The sequence below is a fragment of the Schistocerca americana genome, chromosome 3, assembly GCF_021461395.2.
Source record: "Schistocerca americana isolate TAMUIC-IGC-003095 chromosome 3, iqSchAmer2.1, whole genome shotgun sequence".
Lineage (NCBI taxonomy): Eukaryota > Metazoa > Arthropoda > Insecta > Orthoptera > Acrididae > Schistocerca > Schistocerca americana.
The window spans coordinates 752769435-752787132 of record NC_060121.1 but is presented as its reverse complement, the minus strand read 5'-3'; the positions used below and the strand labels follow the sequence as shown (position 1 = coordinate 752787132).

Here is a 17698-nt window from a genome sequence, read left to right as displayed (position 1 = left end):
ACTGATAGCATTAGAACTGACACGGTTAGCTTAAAGGATGAACTAAAGAAAAAAATTAAAAAGGAGATTCAGGTAGTCAGCTCTAATCTTTTAGAATTAAATAACAAGGTTGAAGCAGAAGATAAAGATTGTGATGAAAAGATAAAGAATGTAGTACATAACACTAATGAGAAATTAACATTAACGAGTAGTAAATGTGTAGAAGAGAGAAAGAAGCTTTGTGATGACTACAGTAAGAGGGTGAAGGCTTCTGAAAAACAGTGTAAAGATGAAGTCAAAGCAGCCAGGAAATTTTCTGCTGAAAATAGGGTTAAACTCGAGAACCAAATCGAAGAAATTAAAAACGATTTTGAAATGGAAGTAGAAACCACATGTGCAGTAGTGGTAGAGGAAAAACTGCTAAAAGTAAGTAAAAATGTAGATTCCAAATTGGCTGAAATGGAAGAAAAGATGGAAGAGGTACAAAAACAAAAGCATAGAGTATGTAGTATCCCAAACAGTCCTTCATTTGTTAGTTGTAAGAAATTTGATAATTTTGAACCATATGGGGAAGTGCATCCACTGGATTTCATTAGAGAATTAAATGATTTGCCTGAAACATGGAATGACAAAGAGAAAATGTCATTTGTGAGAGGGTTTTTGAAGGGGGATGCTTATGGATGGGCAGCTCAGGTAGCTGATGGTTGTACTTCGTGGCAAAGCTTTGAGAAAGCTTTTTTAGATGAATATTGGTCCAAAGAGAAGCAGCAGAGAATTTTGAGTGAATTTTGGGGAGGAGAGAGATCTGACTCCAGGAAGGGTACTGCGAAAGGTTTCTGTCAGCTTTGGATAAGCAAACTGAAATATTTTGACAAAGAGCTAGGTAGTGAATCAGTAATTATGGGTTTAGAAACTAAGTTGCCTCAGAAAGTTAAGAGAATTGTTTGTACCTGCCCCTAGGGGTAATATTAGTGATTTCTTGAATTCTGTTGATAAAGTGGAGAGGGTGAAGCCCTCAGTAGAAGATTGTAGGAGGAATTTTGATGACAATGTATCAGAAAGAGAATTTCAGGTAAATAGGATGAACAGGACTAATTATAGTAGAAATTCAAGGAATGGTTGGGTGGAGGACAGCCAGATGGGCACTGAAATGGTAGGAGAAATTCAAGTAAAATAAATGGAGGAGATGATTAATTCTGGATCAAACCATTTAAACTAGATAATGCTCCAGTTTTGGCTTACACTAGAGCAGGTAGTGATGAAGAGCTATTTGTATATAAATTTGCTGTATAATCACAAGTAAGGGTAATGTAAATGATAGCAGTAAGACAAGTGTAATTACTAATTCTACTGAGATGTTGAATGACGGTGTGGGTAGCAATGTTTATCCCATAAAAGGAGACGAGGAACTTACTATAATAAAATCAAATGATGGAACAGAGGGGGTTGCTGTTGCTCAGGATGTCCAAAGTGTCAAAATGGATGTTAAATTTTAAAAAAAACATAAGGAATTCAGGTGTTTTGCTTTGCGGTCTAATACTGGAAACAAGGATCAGCTAATTAGACACATATTTGAGGACAGTGAAAGTTACAGTAGGTCTGATTCTGAAAGTAATGGTAATGATGATAGCAGTGACGAATTCAGTAGCGATGAGGACGAGGGATTTGAATTAATAATTGTTAATGATGGCCATTTGTTAAGTAAAAAAGAACAGAGGAGGATAACATTTAGCCTAATGAAGAGTTAGAGCTTGAGAGTGGTAATGAGGAATATAACCATGCTACCTGTCATTTGACTGTGTCTCATAATTTGGTAAGCTGGATGATAGTTTTTCCAGGGAAAGGATTAATGAGGATTTGTTGTATGAAGAAGATCACATGGTACGTAAAAAGGAAGTGTGGCACCCTTTAATAACAGCAAATGTACAAGGTATACATGTTACGTGTTTACTGGACAGTGGTAGTAATTTGAATGGTATTTCACAGGCATTTTTTGAATCTATTAAGAACACAGAGGGTATAGCAGTGATGCGTGTTTCTGGGATAAAAATTATTGGTGCTACTGGTAAGCTATCAAAGAGTGTGAAACGAGAGGTACTATTAACTGTGAAATTGGCAGGACAGCTGTTGGAGTGCAATTTCTTGGTGATTCAAAATCTCAGCACTGAAGTAATGTTTGAGACTAATTTCTCATGTAAATAGCAAATAGGGGGTTCAACATTCTGTGTTGGATTCATTATGTGGCATTAATGCTTACCCCAGCTGTCTGTTTCATTTTTCATGTTACCTGAGACAGTCAAACTCTTCTCCTATCCTATCTGTAGTTTATAAGTGAATCAGGAATATTTTACTTTGACTTTCATGTGATATTATGTTGTGTTAGTTGTAAGTAACAGAATCATGAGAGGATGGGAGAAAGTAAATGAGCACCACAATAAAAGAATTTATGTCAAAGAAGTAAGGTAAACAGACAATGAAAGGTGTCAACATATGTGGACTATAATTAACATCTGAAGTAATCAGCTCATGTGAAGTTAATATAATTTGGTGCATCAGCAGAGGCAATATATGGTAAGAACCATCTTGAATACTAGATCTTAATACTAACTGTGGTAAAATAGAAGTGTTTGTGTTCAGGGCAATCAGTATATGGAGATAACTATCTTTGTCATGGTACAGCTGTTTCTAATATTAAGGAATTACAACTGTAAACAGTTTTCTGGAGTAATGTATGGAATGTATAAACAAGATTTGTATGTATATCGCCCTTCAGGCTGGAATATTAAGGAATTTGATGGAATACATTGAAATAATGGTTTTTCTGAGTGATAATTTTGTCTGATCAGTAATGAGGTTAAGTTTGCCTTAGCATAAGGATCTGTTACTGTGGAGTGTTTTTCAGTAGAATCAATTTTGCATTGGATAAGCAGAGCAGGTGCAGATAATGAAGCAATAATAAAATAATGAATAATGTTAAGCTATTAATGGTTAGAGAGCCTGTCTCTGCTGTAGGGATATTTTTTGAGAAAGCACTCCACTAGTTAACGAGGTAAATAAAATAATACAGCTGACAGACATGATTAGGTAATGAAAAAGATGACTGTATACAAATAAATGTGGTGTAACTGTATTGAGGATCTAAATTTTGAACTAGGAAACATTGGGTACTGTGTATATTGTGCAATTCATGACACTGCAGTTGAGAATGAGAGTTTAATAGAAAGAGCAATATTTTAGTGAGGTACAAGTCATATAATGCTGCATCATTGGATCTATAGGTTATCTGAAAACTTCTATTTGTGTTCTGAGGAATTATGAGCTTAAAGTGGTAATACTGGGATGAAGAACAGTAATTTTGCTGATTAACCCTCTGACTGCTGGGGACATGCTAACTTGTCATGCCTCGCTGTTCCCCTGGCGCACCTGACGTGTATAAGTGCGGCCCTTGGGTCTTCCCTACAGCGCTAAGGATGTGTTGACACGTACTGCACCACTGGCCTTTCCACTGCTAGGGACGAGTTTAGGCGCGCTGAGTCACAGCTAACTGAATGCTCCAGACATGTAAACACACACAGCCGTATTTCCATCCTGCTCTTCCAGTAGCTGTCCGGTGGTCTGACTGTATAGTTCTAGAGCGCATGTGTGTTTGTTGCCGTGTTCCCTCTTTGCAGAATTAGACTTCGATTCCTGTGTTTTCGTTAGTTTTCTTGTTTTCTATGTGAGAAATGTCATGTCACTGTGGTTGCACAGATAAAGAAATCCTGGGTATGCTCACTAAGAGTGACAGTGAATTTGAATTATCTGATGTTGCTAGCCACTGCAACATTTAATAAACAGCTCTTTCAGACAGGGGTCATTTCCTGACTTGTTAAAAGTCACTGAAATAAGACCAGTGCATAAAAAGGGAAAAACTACTAATGTACAAAATTATAGGCCTATTTCATTGACATCAGAACTTAGTAAGTTGTTGGAAAGGCTATTTATTGATCAAATGGAATCATTTTTCTCTAAGTACAATATATTAAAAAGTTCTCAACATGGTTTCAGGAAGGGCAAGTCTACAATAACAGCCATAGCCACATTTATTCAAGCAGTATTGAATAAACTTGACGATGGAAACAAAGTTATTGGCACCTTTCTAGACCTATCTAAGGCTTTTGATACTGTAAATCACTCCATTCTTCTACATAAGTTAGAAACTTATGGGGTCAGAGGAGTGGCATTAGATTTGCTAAGATCATACCTTGCTGACAGGAGACAATGTGTTAAGTTGTACAACTGGGGGACTTATACAAACAGTAAAATCATCTTATAAAATTCTTAACTGTGGAGTCTCTCAGGGAAGTATTATTGGGCCTTTTCTGTTCATTGTGTACATCAATGATATAATAATTCCAAAAAATGCAGACCTTGTGAATTATGCCAATGACACCTCCTTTATAAGCTGGGGCCCTACGAAACAGCTAGCAGTAGAAAATAATATGAAGAACACTAGCCTTATCACAGAACATATGACTAAAAATAATTTAAACAATTGATAAACATAAATTCCTGGGTATTATAGTTGATGAACGTCTTACATGGAAGGAGCTCATCAGCTACATGTGTAAAAAACTCTCATGTAATACCTACCTGCTAAAACGCCTTTCTAGCATAATAGCATCACCAGTCTTAAGACAAATCTATTTTGGTATTATACACTCCCACCTACAATACAGTATTGAGATTTTGGGCAGGGCACCAACGGTATACATGGATAGGGCTTTTAGAGCCCAGAAGAGAGCAATTAGGATAATAGCGAATATTAGTAAATGTCAATCCTGTAGAGAATACTTCATTAAGTATAATATACTAACAGTGCATTCATTATATGTTCTAAGGACTATACTGTTTGTAAAAGAAAATATGGAGCACAGTATAATAAACAGTGATATCCATAGTTATAATAAAAGGAAAGAGGATTACCACATAAAATTCAGAAATAAAAAAGCAACCGATCATAATCCATTTTCTGCTGGAAGATTTTTTTTACAACAGACTGCCAAATACCATAAAAATGTTAAAAGGTAACATATTTAAAATAAAATTAAAGCAGCTGTTATTGCTAAATGTTTGTACTCCATCAATGATTTTTAATGTTGTATGTACTTTATTTCTACTACTAAACTATTATTATTGTTCATGTATGTGCTGACTATGTCCACGACTGTAAAAGTTATTATGGACAAATAAACCATTACCATTATTATTGTCTTTCCTTTCTCAGACCTTAGGTCTGGTTCGGAATGAAAGTGACGCGGACCTTGATCAAGCGTCACTTCCTTTTAACTGTACGGTATATGTTACATTGCGTTTAGGAACTTTCGGGTAATTGAACATGTATCAATAATTACGGATTTCTGAAGTTGTATATATAAGTTTGGATGTAGCTGTATTGCATTGATGTACTGGTGGATATTGCGTGGTATGACTCCTGTAGTTGAAAGTATAATTGGTATAATGTCAACTTTATCCTGATGCCACATGTCCTTGACTTCCTCAGCCAGTTGGATGTATTTTTCAATTTTTTCTCCTGTTTTCTTCTGTATATTTGCTGTATTGGGTATGGATATTTCAATTAGTTGTGTTAATTTCTTCTTTTTATTGGTGAGTATGATGTCAGGTTTGTTATGTGGCGTTGTTTTATCTGTTATAATGGTTCTGTTCCAGTACAATTTGTATTCATCATTCTCCAGTACATTTTGTGGTGTATACTTGTATGTAGGAACGTGTTGTTTTAAAAGTTTATGTTGTAAGGCAAGCTGTTGATGTATTATTTTTGCGACATTGTCATGTCTTCTGGGGTATTCTGTATTTGCTAGTATTGTACATCCGCTTGTGATGTGATCTACTGTTTCTATTTGTTGTTTGCAAAGTCTGCATTTATCTGTTGTGGTATTGGGATCTTTAATAATATGCTTGCTGTAATATCTGGTGTTTATTGTTTGATCCTGTATTGCAATCATGAATCCTTCTGTCTCACTGTATATATTGCCTCTTCTTAGCCATGTGTTGGATGCGTCTTGATTGATGTGTGGCTGTGTTAGATGATACGGGTGCTTGCCATGTAGTGTTTTCTTTTTCCAATTTACTTTCTTTGTATCTGTTGATGTCATGTGATCTAAAGGGTTGTAGAGGTGGTTATGAAATTGTAGTGGTGTAGCCGATGTATTTATGTGGGTGATTGCTTTGTGTATTTTGCTAGTTTCTGCTCGTTCTAGAAAGAATTTTCTTAAATTGTCTACCTGTCCATAATGTAGAAACAAAGATGAGGTGACTTACTGAACAAAAGCGCTGGCAGGTCGATAGACACACAAACAAACACAAACATACACACAAAATTCAAGCTTTCGCAACAAACTGTTGCCTCATCAGGAAAGAGGGAAGGAGAGGGGAAGACGAAAGGAAGTGGGTTTTAAAGGAGAGGGTAAGGAGTCATTCCAATCCCGGGAGCGGAAAGACTTGCCAAGCTTTCGCAACAAACTGTTGCCTCATCAGGAAAGAGGGAAGGAGAGGGGAAGACGAAAGGAAGTGGGTTTTAAAGGAGAGGGTAAGGAGTCATTCCAATCCCGGGATTGGAATGACTCCTTACCCTCTCCTTTAAAACCCACTTCCTTTCGTCTTCCCCTCTCCTTCCCTCTTTCCTGATGAGGCAACAGTTTGTTGCGAAAGCTTGAATTTTGTGTGTATGTTTGTGTTTGTTTGTGTGTCTATCGACCTGCCAGCGCTTTTGTTCGGTAAGTCACCTCATCTTTGTTTTTATATATAATTTTTCCCACGTGGAATGTTTCCTTCCATTATATTGATGTCCATAATGTAGGTTTTTTATGTCGATAAATCCCCTTCCTCCTTCCTTTCTGCTTAATGTGAATCTTTCTGTTGCTGAATGTATGTGATGTATTCTATATTTGTGGCATTGTGATCGTGTAAGTGTATTGAGTGCTTCTAGGTCTGTGTTACTCCATTTCACTACTCCAAATGAGTAGGTCAATATTGGTATAGCATAGGTATTTATAGCTTTTGTCTTGTTTCTTGCTGTCAATTCTGTTTTCAGTATTTTTTTTAGTCTTTGTCTATATTTTTCTTTTAGCTCTTCCTTAATATTTCTATCATCTATTCCTATTTTTTGTCTGTAACCTAGATATTTATAGGCATCTGTTTTTTCCATGGCTTCTATGCAGTCGCTGTGGTTATCCAATATGTAATCTTCTTGTTTAGTGTGTTTTCCCTTGACTATGCTATTTTTCTTACATTTGTCTGTTCCAAAAGCCATATTTATATCATTGCTAAATACTTCTGTTATCTTTAGTAATTGGTTGAGTTGTTGATTGGTTGCTGCCAGTAGTTTTAGATCATCCATATATAGCAAATGTGTGATTTTGTGTGGGTATGTTCCAGTAATATTATATCCATAATTTGTATTATTTAGCATGTTGGATAGTGGGTTCAGAGCAAGACAGAACCAGAAAGGACTTAATGAGTCTCCTTGGTATATTCCACGCTTAATCTGTATTGGCTGTGATGTGATGTTATCTGAATTTGTTTGAATATTAAGTGTGGTTTTCCAGTTTTTCATTACTATGTTTAGAAACTGTATCAATTTAGGATCTACTTTGTATATTTCCAATATCTGTAGTAACCATGAGTGGGGTACACTATCAAAGGCTTTTTGGTAATCAATGTATGCGTAGTGTAGCGACCTTTGTTTAGTTTTAGCTTGATATGTCACCTCTGTATCTATTATCAGTTGCTCTTTACATCCTCGTGCTCCTTTGCAGCAGCCTTTTTGTTCTTCATTTATGATTTTGTTCTGTGTTGTATGTGTCATTAATTTCTGTGTAATGACTGAAGTTAATATTTTGTAAATTGTTGGTAGGCATGTTATGGGGCGATATTCAGCTGGGTTTGCTGTGTCTGCTTGATCTTTAGGTTTCAGATAGGTTATTCCATGTGCAAGTGTATCAGGGAATGTGTATGGGTCTGCAATGTAACTGTTAAATAATTTAGTTAGATGTGAATGTGTTGGGGTGAACTTCTTTAGCCAGTAATTTGCTATTTTATCTTTTCCAGGGGATTTCCAATTGTGTGTAGAATTAATTGCTCGGGCGACTTCATGTTGCAAAATTATCACTTCAGGCATTTGTGGTATCATCTTGTATGTGTCTGTTTCTGCTTGTATCCACCGTGCATGCCTGTTATGTTGTACCGGGTTTGACCATATGTTGCTCCAGAAGTGTTCCATGTCTGTTATGTTTGGTGGATTGTCTGTTTTAATGTGTGTGTTATCTATTGTTTGGTAAAATCTCTTTTGGTTTGTGTTGAATGTTTGGTTTTGTTTCCTTCTATTTTCACTTTTTTTGTATCTTCTAAGTCGTTTGGCCAATGCTTGTAATTTCTGCTTCTTTTCATCTAATTGCTCTATTGCTTCTTGTTGTGAGATTTTACCTAACCTTTTTCGTTTTTTGTCTGATATTTCATTTCTTATAAATTGTGTTAGCTGTCCGATGTCTCTTCTCAGTTTTTCTATTCTGATCTGTAGCCTGTGTTGCCATGCTGGTTTTGTGGGTTTCTTCTGTGTATTGGTTTGTTCTGATCTCTGCCTAGTGTGTATATTTAGTGTAGTGAGTGCTCCTATATAAACCAGTAGTTGTAACTCTTCCATAGTTGTATTTTCATTTATTTTGTTGTGTATGATTGTGTTGATAGTTTTTATTGTTGTTTCGACTTGTGGGTTATTTGGCGGTCTATGCAAGAATGGTCTGATGTCTGTATTTGTGTCTTTGTATTCTATATATGTCAGCTGAAATTTCTCTTCTATATCTAACACGTGTGTCTCTTCGTGTTCTATTTGTGCTTGTTCTGGTGGCTGTCTTAAGATTTCGTTTTCCTCTGATTGTTTAATTGATGCGTGTTGGTCTCTGTTTGTTTGCTCTGGGATGTTTGAGTCCATTACTGTATTTTCTTCTTCTTCTGATTGCACATTATTTTGTTCCAGTATTTCTTGTACTTGTTGTTTGATGTTATCTAATTCTGACTGGGGTATCCTGTTATTTTTTATTATTACACGGATCTGATCAGCTAGTCGTTGTTCTGTTAAAAATTTTAATTCCGGGTATCTGGTAATAAATGTTGTGTATACTTGTGATCTGTATCCAGTTGTGTTGGTTCCTAGGTTTGTTGCTTGGTAATAACAGAACATGAGGTGTCGATTAACTTCATCTGACCATCTCATCCTCTGTCTTTGTTTTCCTTCTAGGGTGGTTGCAGGAAGCATATCCTGCAAAACACCTCTATTTGGATTTAAATCATTTTCCAGTTGGCTAGCAGTGTTGTTACCATTGTGGGCGGGCATAGGGTTCAAGCGTCGTCCCCGACCATGACGGCGCTTGTCCGAGGCTTCTTTAGTTCTGTCCTGAACCAAGTAATCACACTAAAAGGGGGGTTAGCCCTATTAGTGGTTTGTTCTTTTCGTCGCCTTTTACGACTGGCAGAACATACCGGAGGCATATTCTTTTCCCGGGCCTCCACGGGGACCATTATTATTATTATTATTATTATTAATCTCGAAGCTGTTGTCCTCAGTCCTTTACATCAGAGGGGGGAGCAAGAATTACAATCAACAGTTCCTCTGAATTCAAGGAATCAAAAAGTGACAGTGAAATGGTTCGGAAAAAGAGTGCACTTAAGTGACACATTTGACTGGAAAGAAACCAAATTCCAGACGTTAAACCATTACATTGGTCACTCGATTTCAGGACACAAATGTCAATTAGATACTGATCCAATCATTCTATCATTTTTTGTGATATTTGTGTCTCAAGAACTGTTGCAATTTAGTGCAGACGAAACAAATGTTTTTACTTACACCAGAGAAAATGCTACAGAATCTGTGAATTCTTGACTGTCAAAGTGGAAAGACACTGGATTTGAGGAAATTTATTGTTTTGTCTCTATTTGCCTTCTAATGGCACATGTTAAGAAGTTCAAATTAAGTCCAGAGAATTACCTTTGAACACACCAGTTTTCAGCGAAATTATGTCCCAAGATCGTTTTTGTCTACATGTGAGAATGTTACACCTCAGTGATAACTCTATGAGTACTGGAGGCAACAGTCTATTTAAAATTAGGACGATTGTTGACAAAGTTCGTAAAATGTTTCATAATTCATTTCGCCCACATCACAAGCTTTGTATAGATTAAAGTCTCTTGCTGTTCAAAGGACAATTAACTTTTAAGCAATTTATTCCAACCAAGCGAAGTAGATTTCGAATAAAGACATTTGTAATGTGTGACTGTCAGAGTGGGTATATTTTGGATTTTATTGTATAGACCGAGAAAAAGTGGCAATGTAGTGGCAACTCTTATGGGACCACATTTGGTACAGGGTCATATTCTGTATGTCGATAATTGTTACTCCAACCCAGACCTGTTCCTCTGGTTTCAAAACCATGGAACAGCCACATGTAGCACTGTTCGTAAGAAAAGGCGCAACATGCCAAAACTGCAGAAGAACTTAAAATGAGGAGAAACTGAGTTTAAGTCCACTGACAAGGTCCTAGCTATCAAGTGGTGCGATAAGAGAGAGGTGTGCATGTTGACCACAAGTCACACAACACAAATGGTTGAAACAGAGAAGACTGACAGAAGTACTGGCAAAAAAAAAAAAAAAAAAAAAAAACTACAGTGTATTGTAGATTACAATTTGAGTAAGGGTGCATTTGACCATTGTGACATGTTACTGAGCTCAGTGAGATCAGGGCGTAAGATTGTGAAATAGTGCAAGAAATATTTTTTTTCACATTCTGGATTTGTGCATTCTAAATGCTCAGGCTCTCCACCAGTCAGTAACGGGGCAAAAAATGGCACTCGCAGACTTTCACCTTTCTCTCATAAGGGAGATTGTAGAAAAATATGCTACAGAACGGAAAAAAGTGGGTAGTGGAAGGGGCTACGTTGACAAGAATCCTCTGAGATTCACAGGGAGACATTTTCCGGCTATTATCATGAGTGAACATTCGCAGAAAAAGTATGCTAATGCACAGATGTGTGGTTTGCATGAAACAGAAAGTGTGCCGGGAACTAGATACGAATGCAAAACTTGCAACGTCCCATTATGTGTTGTACCCTGCTTTTAGACTTATCATACAAAGAAGCATTACTAATCATTGGGAACTAAATCTGAGACAATTTATTGACACTTCTGAATGAATAACTAAAAAAGGGGCAAAAATGTAAAAAAAATATAAATCTATTTTTACCTTTGCCAATGCCTGTCTGAAGCCTGGATCGAAAAGGAGGATGGGAAATAGATGCCACATGTGTAAAATTATTAAAAGGAAGCCTGACTTTTTCATATGCAGCAGTTTATGGCAAATGAACGGACTTGGTGGTTGAGATGGTGCAATATCTGTACTGTGTCAAATGTAATTATGCCGGGTACATTGCACCAGTATAACAAAACCCATATATTAAACTACATTTGATACATTTAAATTATTAAGACTTAACATGGACAGTTATATTCTTTTATCCGTAGTAGTACAAATATGGATCACATTTGGTCTACTTGTAAAAGACCTGTGTTCAATAACTGATTCAAATGCCTTGATCAACGAAAAACAACATGCCATAGTTAAAACTCTGTTCCCAGTGCGATTTTTCTTGCTACTTTGCCTTTTTTGTTAGCCAATATTGGAAATTAAACTCATTGTTCTGAGGAGGATGGGGGGCTTAAAATTTGTTGTTCGAATGAGTTTGGCTTTGAAGCATTAATAGAAAACAAAAAAACGATATTTGTGAAAGAAGTATCAAATATATCCTGCTTTCATCTAACTGCCACTTGGACCTGTTGAAGGCGTGGACAACTTGGTGAGAAAATGTGTAACAGCTCATTAAGAGTGTGAAAGTGCTTGTGAAAAATACTAAACATTGAGCAAGTGAAATTTTCTGTCGAAAAAGTGAACTACAATGCGCAGTGTAATTAAACTTTTTGCAGTCCATTAGGATTTATTTTGTGTAGCAAGACAGGACTTGTACAAAGTGATATATATCTCAAAATGTAATCTTTGCTTACCCCAAAAGGACATCACTTATGATGAAGATGTCTAATTTCTATTAAAAATACAGCTTGTGGATATTCTGTGCAATTGTACAGTACACTTTATGTAAACATTTTCTTATGGGGGATTTTCATATGGCCAGCTCATAAGTATAAACTTGGAAAAACATGTATAATATAGTTTTGATAAGATTTCGTATGTAATTTTTTTTGTGTGTGTACATTGTTCAACCCAATTTTTGTGATCACTGGTAGTCATTGAATTGCCCAGTTAGCTATCTGCAATTATCTGGTCAATCCAATGAGGGGGTGATGTGACGAAGCGAGCTCTGATATTTTTACTTCCCCTCGTTTTGCCATTTGCCTCCTTAAAATTCATTTTTTACTAATTACCATTAACATACAAAAGTATAATCTGCATTTTCATAAAAGAGAAAGTTGGCTCTCAGTTTTAAAAAATATAACACCAGATCTAATTTTGTGCTTAGTTTTATGTATTTAATTGATTTTCTAATTTATTTCGACTATTCCTAGTTAGTATCTTTTTATATAGGGTGAAATCAGTAATAACTTAAATTCTATTGTTGACTTATAAACAAACAAAGTCTGTACTAATTATAAACATTTGGTGGAACAACTAATAGTATTCTTAAATGATCTATTTGGCCCTGTTCAAAACCATGTTAGCAAAGCCAGACCTTAATTAATTCCAAAGTAATTAATAGTTTTGTCAAAAGTCTGTTAATTTCATCATTTAAACACATTATTTAGCCTAACTCTTGTAGTACAAGAAACTGTCAAAATGAAGAAGTTTTCTATTTATTCAGTTAATTGAATGAAGTAAGTTTTAATCATAATTTCTGTAAATTAAATGTCGAACAATGGGTAGTTTCAGCACCTATTATTGTGAGGATATATAAGGGCCCGATTTTTGGTCTCGAGACAGTCAGTCCATGGCCGAGTTTCAGATCAGAAACTTGTGTTGGTTAGAACAACAATAATGCATCAACTTAACCATGAAATAAGTGTTACACCAATCGGCCATGTGATAAAGCAATGACAGAGTCTGTTAAATTTAATTAAAAGACTGTGAACCGCGTGGTTAGGTTGTTATTGCTCGTAGATGTTCAACAGAAAACTATTGTAGCAGTATGTGGATGTTTGCCTGCAACCTATTAATGAGGCTTATTGGAAGTTAAACAATAGTGCACGGTCATATAACTGTATTATTGGAGGGTTGTGAACAGTGAAAGTAAAGAACTGTGAAACACAACTGTGCATCTGTCGGCTACATCATTTACAGCAGTCAGTTCTTCACTTCCTCCCCCTATTTTTTCAGCCAGTATCACAACGAGGTACATCGACACAGAGGACAATCAACGAAGAAATAAAGCAGGTGAATGTCACAGACTGACCACAAACATAAGGAAGGAGACTCCAAATCCCAACGTATTCTCTATTTAATCATCTGTATGCCCACATTCTGGAACTAAAAATCCTGATTTGTTTAGTAAGTCATAACGTAAACAGTAAAATTAGAGTTCACTGTTGCACTACAGAGACAGGAATTTTTCAGTATGCTAGCATAAATCTGAAGTTCAAAATCACAAACGAAAATGCAGACAACATATGATGAGAAAAAATTGTTCAGATTATCATCTTTTCTGCTACTTATAAATGCCTAGATGATTGTAAGTGAACACCACAGAATACAACTCAGGAGTAGACGAACATTATTGTTTGTATTCTACGGTAACAAATGAGACCTAAAATTTAAAACTGTGGCCTATACATAAAAGCTAATATCACAGTAGAGCCCACCTGTTCTGGAGTACAAGTGTCACGCCATGTGTGAATAAGTTTGCAGAACATGGAATATGGCCCACAGAAATTTTGTTTTCGCAGACGCCCAAATTCACTTAGTTCTGCATAGGTCATTCCCATATCCTGTTCATCAGTTTGTGCCAGCTGACCATCTGCTAAGGGTTCAAGCTCAGCTGTGGGTGGAGCTGCAAGGATTTCCTTAAGTACAGGTAATTCAAATCTGAAAATAAAGATAACAATACATGCTTCAAAGTGATGTCATTTAAAGGTTATTTTAACCTGTATATGTAAATGGAGATTGGCACTAGCAAGAAAAGCATTTCTGGAAAAAAAGGGAATCTGTCAACTATTAATACAAATTTGAGTTTTGGGAAGACTTTTCTGGAGATATTTTTCTGAGGTGTGGTCTTGTATGGAAGTGAAATGTAGGCAGTAATTAATCAGACAAGAAGAGAATAGAAGCTTTTGAAATGTAGTGTTACAGAAGAATGCTGAAGATTACATGGTTAGAAACAACAAATGAGGTGGTACTGGATCAATCTGGGGAAAAAAGAAATTTATGGTACAATTTGATTACAAGAAGAGATCAGTCGACAGGACACATCCTGAGGTATCAACGAATTGTCAGTTTGGTAATGGAAGGAAGTGTGGGAGGATAAAAATTGTAGAGAAAGACCAAGGCTTGAATACAGTACGCGGGTTCAAATGGTTGTAGGTTGCGGTAGTTGTGGAGAGATGATGATGATGATGATGATGATGACGATGATGATGATGACGACAATGACAATGATGACGATGCTGTGCAGAACAGACTAGCATGGAGATCCATAACATAGCAACTAATAATAGTAATAGTAATAATAATAATAATAATAATAATAATAATGCTACGAGGATTGGAACTTAAATAGTGGCAACTATATATTCACAACCGATACAAAAGTTTGCACCAGTTGCTGTCCTTCAAAGTAGTCACCAGCATTGTGTAGAACCCATGGCCAGCAATGTGGAAGGCGTAGTATTCCGTTAGCAGAGCCTGTTCTGTTGATGGTGTGAGTGGAGCTGTCTACTGCCTGTCGAATCTCTGGAACAGTTCTGAAGCAAATGCTATGAAGTGGTTCCTTTATCTTCAGAATCAAATCAAAGCCATGAGGACTCAAGTGTGGGCAGTATTGTGGATGGTACAGTACATCCCAGTCGCTGTATGCGCCCGCACATTGTCGTGCAAAATGGTGGGTGGGTTGCGCAGAAAGTGTCGCCTCTTCTTTTGCAAAGCTAATCACAGGTTAAGCTCCAAAAACGAACAGTAATACGACACAAGTCCTTGGTTGTGAATAAATAGTTGCCACTCTAAGTTCCAACCCGCATACTAGTAATAGTAGTAGTAGTAGTAGTAGTAGTAATAATAATAATAATAATACAGATGATGACGACTATGATAAATGTAGAACCATGAGAGGTGTGGGAAATGGTAGGCAGACCCATAAAGAGCATTTTCTGCATGACACTTCCTCTGCATAATGTCTGTTGGATTCATACCATCATTTGATGAGTACAATAAAAATGAAACTGTATCTCCTCCTCCTCCTGCTCATCAACATCATCACATTCTTATTTCAGAACTACATATACAAGTTTTATGCCAATTAGCTCCACAGATGAGGAACAGATTGAGGACATGTATGATGAGATAAAAGAAATTATTCAGATGGTTAAAGGAGCTGAAAATTTAATAGTCATGAGGGACTGGAATTCAACATTAGGAAAAGGAAGAGAAGGGGAAGTCTTAGAGGAATAAGGACTGGGGGAAAGCAATAAAAGAGGAAACCACCTAGCAGAATTTTGAAAAAGACCATAATTTAATCACAGCTAAAACTTAGTTTAAGACTCACGAGAGAACGTTGTATACACCGGAAGCGACCTGGAGATATCAGAAGGTTTCATACTGATTATCTAATGGTTGGACAGAGATTTAGGAACCAGATTTTAAACTGTAAGATGTTTCCAGGGGCAGATGTGGACCCTGACCACAATTTATTGTTTATGAACTGCAGATTAAAACTGAAATTTGAGGAGATGGGACCTGGATAAACTGAAAGAACTGGAGGTTGTAGAGGGTTCCAGAGGGAGCATTAAGGAATGATTGACAAGAACACAGGAAAGGAAGAAGAATGGGTGGCTTTGAGAGATGAAATAGTGAAGCCAGCAGAGGATCAAGCAGGTAAAAAGACGAGGGATAATAGAAATCCTTGGGTAACAGAAGAGATATTGAATTTCAATGAGGAAAGGAGAAAATATAAAATTGCAATTAATGAAGCAAGTGAAAGGGAATATAAATGTTTAAAAAATGAGATCAACAGAAAGTACAAAATGGCTAAGCGGGAATGGCTAAACGACAAATGTAAGGATGCAGAGGCATATGTCACTAGGGTAAGATAGATACTGACTACAGGAAAATTATAGAGACCTTTGGAGAAAGAGAACTATCTGTATGAAAATCAAGAGCTCAGATGGAAAACCAGTCCTAAGCAAAGAACGGAAAGCAAAAAGGTGGAGGGAGTGTATAGAGGGGCTATACAAGGGAGATGTACCTGTGGGCAATATTGTGGAAATAGAAGAGGACGTAGAGGAAAATGAGAAGGGAGATATACTGCGTGAAGAATTTAACAGAGCACTGAAAGACCAAAGGCGAAACAAGGGCCCGGGAGTAGACAACATTCCATTATAACTATTGATAGCCTTGGGAGAGCCAGCCACGACAAACTCTTCCAACTGGCGAGCAATAAGTATGAGGCAGGCAAAATACCCTCAGACTTCAAGAAGAATATAATAATTCCGATCCCAAAGAAAGCAGGAGCTGACAGCTGTGAAAATTAATGAATTATCAGTTTAATAAGTCACGGTTGTAAAACACTAACACGAATTATTTACAGAGGAATGGAAAAACTGGTAGAAGCCGACCTCAGGGAAGATCAGTTTGGATTCAGTAGAAATGTTGGAACACTACAACTTATCTTAAAAGATGCGTTAAGGAAAGGCAAACCTACATTTCGAGCATTTTTAGACTTAGAGAAAGCTTTTGACAATGTTGACTGGAATATTCTCTTTCAAATTCCAAAGGTGGCAGGGGTGTGTGGTGTTTTGTTTTGTTTTAGGGCACTAAAACAACTGGGGTTATATGCATCAACATCAAAACTACAGAAGACGAAAACAGAGAGGAGTTAAAAAATAACTAAATGTCAATCCCAATTAACGTAAGAGAAGACAGCTAAATGATTAATGGAAAATCGAATATAAAGATGTGAAACAAATACTAACAAAGAGATAGAGGGGCTGGCCAGTACTTACCTCAGCTCAGTACAGCCGATAGATACACATAAAACAGAACTGAAAATTTACGTTCCTAGCTTTCGGAACAAATGTTCCTTCATTGGGGATGAGAGAGGGGGAAAGAAACGGAAGAAGGGAAAGGAGATTCAATTATTCACAACCCAGGTTATGATGCAACAGGGAAAGGAAAATAGGGAGGGTAGCAAGGATGGAGGCATGGTTGTCAGAGGGAAGCCAAAGATATTCTACTGTAAGTACTGTGCCAGCTTCAAACCAAAGACGATGCATACAGAAGTAAAGAGGTATATAGTATAAAGATAAACACAACTATGTAGGACGAAAAGATGCGTGAATGGCTAAAGAGGTGGGTGGGAGAAGCCAAATGGCACATACGGTGTAGCAGGTTCCTAGGTCCCTAGAATTATGCTGGAGGGCATGCTCCGCTACTGAGTATTGGGCATCTCCGAG

The 17698-nt window shown here is 36.8% G+C and overlaps 1 protein-coding gene across 1 annotated transcript in view; it reads right to left on the bottom strand.

Moving 5' to 3' along the window:
* The window catches only part of LOC124606531 (glutamine-dependent NAD(+) synthetase), a 206455-nt gene that overhangs the window by 35733 nt on the left and 153024 nt on the right, over positions 1–17698 (bottom strand). Inside the window, exon 13 of the mRNA XM_047138516.1 lies at positions 13898–14120. Within this exon, the coding sequence (XP_046994472.1) occupies positions 13898–14120 (223 nt within the window). The remainder of the gene's footprint in view (positions 1–13897; positions 14121–17698) is intronic.